Source organism: Antechinus flavipes, chromosome 6 (genome assembly GCF_016432865.1).
Source record: "Antechinus flavipes isolate AdamAnt ecotype Samford, QLD, Australia chromosome 6, AdamAnt_v2, whole genome shotgun sequence".
NCBI classification, from domain to species: domain Eukaryota; kingdom Metazoa; phylum Chordata; class Mammalia; order Dasyuromorphia; family Dasyuridae; genus Antechinus; species Antechinus flavipes.
The window spans coordinates 30522736-30528250 of NC_067403.1; the positions used below are offsets into that span (position 1 = coordinate 30522736).

The 5515-nt window shown below is 44.8% G+C and overlaps 1 protein-coding gene across 1 annotated transcript in view; it reads right to left on the reverse strand.

Moving 5' to 3' along the window:
* Positions 1–4974: 4974 nt before the first annotated feature.
* PHOX2B (paired like homeobox 2B) overlaps positions 4975–5515 on the reverse strand; it is a 3611-nt gene continuing 3070 nt past the window's right edge. Inside the window, exon 3 of the mRNA XM_051965503.1 lies at positions 4975–5515. This exon is cut by the window's right edge and continues 200 nt beyond it. Coding sequence (XP_051821463.1) covers positions 5200–5515 — 316 coding nt within the window. The 3' untranslated portion in view covers positions 4975–5199.

Genomic DNA, 5515 nt, shown 5'->3' on the forward strand with positions numbered 1-5515 from the left:
TTTTCAACATTGACCCTTGCAAAGCCTTCTGTTTCAAATGATCTCCTCCTTCCCCCTCCCTTCTCCCCCAGATGGCAGGTACTCCAATACATGTTAAATATGTTAAAGTATATGTTAAATACAATATATGTATACATAGTTATACAGTTATCTTGCTGCACAAGAAAAACCAGATCAAGAAAGGGAAAAAAACTGGGGAAAAAAGTGAATGCAAGTTAACAACAACAGAGTGAGAATGCTATGTTGTAGTCCACACTCTAAACTAATGTTTTTAATAAGTCTCAGTTTGATTGAGGCAATGCCCAGCAAAATAAATGTCTGATGAAGGATTTGAATTCAACATCCCATCTACAGAACCCCCCCCCCCCGATGCTTCTATATTACTGCTGTCCAAAATTGAGTTTCCTTCAATAGGCTTCAATAGGTCTGTATCTATTTAACATATCTGGCATGCTCAATTTATATTAAAGGTATTTGTACATCCATCTTATTTTCCTTGAGAATTCTCAAGGAAAATCTGAGTCTTATACTCATTTCCTTGACTATAAGTTCCTTGCAAGCAGGGACTATATGCTGTTTATCTGGGTAATTTATGAGCTTCTATTAGGATACTCTGTAAATAATAGGTATTTATTAAACATTTTAATTGAACTTCTAAAAATCCAAGATTTCCACAAGCAAGAACCCAGGTTGTGATTTCTCCTAGTTTCAATAATCTCCTGTTGCCTCAGTTATCAGCTCTCAGGAGCCACTCTCAGTCTTCCTGCGGCTTACCATATTGATGAAGATTTGGCTTCAAGCTAGCCCCCTGGCAGCAGATCGTGCTGCTTTTGTGAAGTCACATGTGGTCCTGAAGTTGCCAGGAAAAAGGATGCCTTGATGAGCCAAAATGGAAATTTCAAAGGAGAAGAAAAGTGAAAGTGAGCTTGTTCACACTGTGAAGCGCTCCAGAAGATGATGGAGAGACACAATGTCCTGCCACTAGATAACACAATAGAAAAACATAGAATTTCAGAGCTGGAAGGACTTTGGGGAGCTTGAGGTCCAAACAGCTCATTTGGCATTTGAGGACATTGCATCCCAAAGAGATTGAGTCACTCACCCAAGGTGACACAGCTACAAAAGGGCAGAGCAGCGACTATGATCCAGATCTCCATATTTCCAATGGGTTACCACTATTACACATTGCCTTCCGCTTAGTCAGGACATTACTTTTAGTTTTTGTTATTAATTTCAGGTTTTAAACTAGCTCTTTGTTTTGCTGCTCAATAAGAAAAACAGAGGTGACAGAGACAATAAATAAATAACCCAGAATATTTCTTAGGGGAAAGGGGGAGAGAATATATCATATAAACACATATTGCAATTCCCTGCCCAAGAGAATGTCTTTCTCATAACTGCAGTACAGAATTCTCTTGATTTTCTTATATGGCAGAGAAGATGCTTTCTAACAGCATCTTTTTCTTTAGCAACTACCAAATTAAGGGAATTTTTTTTTTGGGGGGGGGAAGGGCAGAGGGCAGGAATGTCAAGGTCTGATGGAAGTAAATTATGACCCTGAGGCTTCTCAGAAACACTTGAGACAATATCTAGTCATTCATATTCGTCCCTTCACTAAGTGGAACTTTTTATTGACCATTCCTCGATCCATTCTTTCTCTTCTTTCTTTTTCTTTTCCCCTTTTTTTCCCTAGACGCCAATTCTAGTTTATCTGCTAGCAAAACCCAGTCACTTCCTAATCCCTCTGGTGGCCCTCAGGGCCTTTGGTCTGGGATGCCAGGGATACCTGACCTGGAACTTTCTTTTTTATCCACAAATTCCTTCCCTCTTTGCCTCTTCCTGACCCTCAAAGTTGTATTTATAGTCAAACGCTGGGGTCTCAGTGATCTGGGAGGCTCTGGAATTTCAGCAGAGAACAATTAAAGCCATTGTCTATAGACAATACTGTTCTTCTGGAGGGTTTACTGACTTGTAAAGACGTCTAAAGAGTTTTTCTTTTCTTTAAAAAAAAAAATCCCTTTGCAAAATCGAAGCACAAACTAGAGACATGAAAATGAAATACTTATCATTATTATTATTTATTTAGACCAGGATCAAGGTTGGAAGTGCGGGGACTGATTCTAAATAGAATTACATCATTTTCCAGACCCAAGATACTGAAGCCAAAGGAACAGATAGTGACCAGATGTCGCAAAGCCAATTCAACCCTTAGGATAAGACTGGGTACTTTCACCTCTTCCAGGCTTGTTCCAATTATGGTAATTAGTCCTTTTCACTTTTTTTTTTTTTTAATGGTTAACCACTAGTTTCATTTTTAAGAGGGATGTTAATGAGCTGGTGAAAATCTGACCCTGGCTGGTGACAAAACTAGACTGGATTTTTTTTTTTTAATCGCTACTCAGATGAAGTCTTTTTGGCCCCAATCCCTGGTCTTCTCCTTCTCTGTTTCTAGCTCTAATCCAGAAATTCTCCTTTTTAGTTATACTTTGCTTCATTGTTCCAATTCTTGCTCATTACATATCCTTGGAGCAAAGAATAACTGCCACAGAACTCTCCCTCTATTTTTCAATTCCATATCTGGGGGAAAGAAGCTTAATTATTTTCCCTGTTGCTGTTGGGTCTGCAGGTTTTGGGGATGTGGGAGGAACTTAAGGGAAAGAGCTCTTCTATTCCAGATATGCTTATTTCCTGAAGGATGTTGGGGAGGAAATGAACCATCCTCATTCATTGCCCAAAAGGCACCTGCTCCTGGGCTAGTGATCCTACAAAGTACCCATAGTCTCCAAAGCACATGAAGAACCACACTGAAGAGCAGATTATAACAGATAATCAATCAGTCATCCAGGGCTTCAGGTAAAAAGGAATAACTATCAAAATATAAATAGGAATAATGTTGTGTATATTAGTTTTCCTTTATTACTCAATGATTAATTAGCACAGACTAGCGGGATCCTGATTGCATACAGCCTGATTACTTCTCTTGACTGCTCTGTTTTTTAAATGAGAAATTGACTAGATCTCAGAAAGTATATATAGGCACTAACGTATTGCTTATTCGAGATAATGTATGTAAAGCAAACCTTCGAGCACATACGTGGCAGTTATTATTTTTGCTGTTATTTTTGTTCATCTACTTTCAAACATTTTCTTGTTTCCTGTGTTAATCTGTTTAAAAGATTTTTTTTTTTTAAGAAAAAGACAGGACTCCGCTGCTAGACTCGTTTTTGTTTTTATTATCAACAATCAAGTTAATGGTACACTCTTGGAAAACTATATGCACATGTAGAAATATTTCCCTTTTAAATAGAAGCATTCATTATAACCACATATAAATAAATCTGTAGCTCCTGAACATAACTTATGACAATTATGCTCACAAACATATTCCAACAGGGAGAAAAGAAATCAGACAAACATGCAACTGATAACAAAAATATATCCCATGGTCTCTCTAAAGCAAAGGAAGGGAACCCGTGAGAACTTTATTACTCCATTAAAGACACGCCAAAGAGACTACAAGGAGGGAAAACATTATACGGTCAACTAGAGTAGACGATCTCGTACTGATATTAACACTATACAATTGAGTCACAGAAACACAGTTGTAGAAAGACACAGAAAAAGTTAAAGCATCGACATTCAACTAATATCTATATTTGTGCCTTTTAAAATAAAAATAAAAATCCCAACAGAGATGTAGGTCTAAACTGCATGAACAATGTAATAATAAATATACATCCCATCTACCATAAAGGATGTGAGTCCGGAGAGGGACATTCAAACAGGCTCTGCGACCTTGCGCACTGTTCCCTGCACGGTACATTTCTCTGCAGTCAGTTGCATGGACTGCAAAGGAAAAAATCAAATCAAATCAGTGCTTTAAGTGTTCAGTAAAAGCTGGTGGAGGAGAAGAAGGAAGAGAAAAGGAGGAGGATTTGCTGGGGGGGGGGCAGGGGGGGGGGAAGAAAAAAGAAGAGAGAGACTGCAGAATAAGAAACACCCTCAGGGGAAAAATACTTTTGCAGATATTACAGGTGAAAAGGCCATTAAAATCGTTTGTAGGGCAATTTTCGAGCATGGGAAGCCCGAGAAGATTCGGGGTTTGGTTCTGCTCGTTTTGCGTTTCGTTTTGTAGCTTGAGAAGTTGGAGGGTAGCGGAGACGCTGGGCGCGGTGCGGCCAGACAGGGCAGAGTGGCAAGCAGGCCAGGTGGCAGACAACCTGAGACCTCTGCAAGTCTGCTTAGGGCCTCGCCTGGCGGCTGATGTCTTCTGAATAGAATGACACCATTTTCCAGATCCGAGATAAGGGAGCCAAAGGAATAGATAGTGACCACATCTCACAAAGCCAGTTCGACCCTCGGCATGACTGCTACTTTTACCTCTTCGGCGGGGAGGACGCGGAGGGTAGCGCAGGGCCGGGGGATGTCAGCCAGGTGGTCTCCCGCCAAGAGCAGGGCCCCGGCGAGGTCAGCCCGCGTTCTCCCGAGAGTGCGAAATCAGGGCGTCCTAAGACCTGTACCCCAGCCCAGTTCAGACAGTAGCCTCCCACTCCCGCTTCATTTTCCTCTCATTTCTCCGTGATCCTCATCCCTCCCGGACCCCCGCTCTTTTCTCTCCCCTTATTCTTTTCCAGTAGTTTTGCTGTTTGTTTGTTTGTTTGTTTTCGTTGTAGCGGATGGGTTTCTTTTTGCGTGTGTGGCTTTTGTCGCTGTCGGTTTGGTTTCGTTCGGTGTGTGTGTTTTGGGTTATTGTTAGTTTTCAGTCGCTCACCGAGGTGGTTCCGGGCCCCCCGTCTCTCCCTGTAACTTGCTCCGGCCACACACATCCACATCCATCCACGCCCCAACAGACACACACGGACACACAGACACAGCCCCCTGAGAGTCCCCGCAGCGCCGCTCCTCCTGCTCCTCCGGCCCCGCCCCAGCCCTGCCCGACCCCTTCCCGCAAAGCCCCAGCCCCCTGGCAGGTGCGGGCCCAGGAAAGTTTCTAGGTTGGTTTGTTTGTTGGGGAAAGCTCGGGGAGGAGGCGGGGGAGAAGGGGGCGACGCCATTTTCTCATAATTCTTATCGTGATCATTTTTGGCTCGAGGTGAAAGAGCCGCGGCAGCAGCAAACACAATAGCCCTGGGCCCGCCCACTCGCCCGCCGGACCCCTTGCTCGCCCGCTCGTTTTCGCAGCTGCCGCTGGGTCCCAGATCAGAACATGCTGCTCTTTACTAAGGCGGCTTTGGCGCCGTTGGGTCTCTGGAGCGAGGACAGGACGCTGGCGAAGGGGCCCCCGAGAGAATCTGGGATCGAAGTGATGGGGCCGGGCCCGGGGGCCCAGCCTTGTCCCGGTCCCCCAGCCGCCGCCAGGCCCCCGGCAGCCGCCGCGGCCGCCGCCGCTGCAGCAGCCGCAGCCGCCGCCGCAGCCGCCGCCGCGCCCCCCTTGCCGGGCTCGCCCCCCGGGCCTCCGGGCCCCGCCGCCCCCGGGGCACCTGCGGGGCTGGGGCCTCCTCCGCCTCCACCGCCC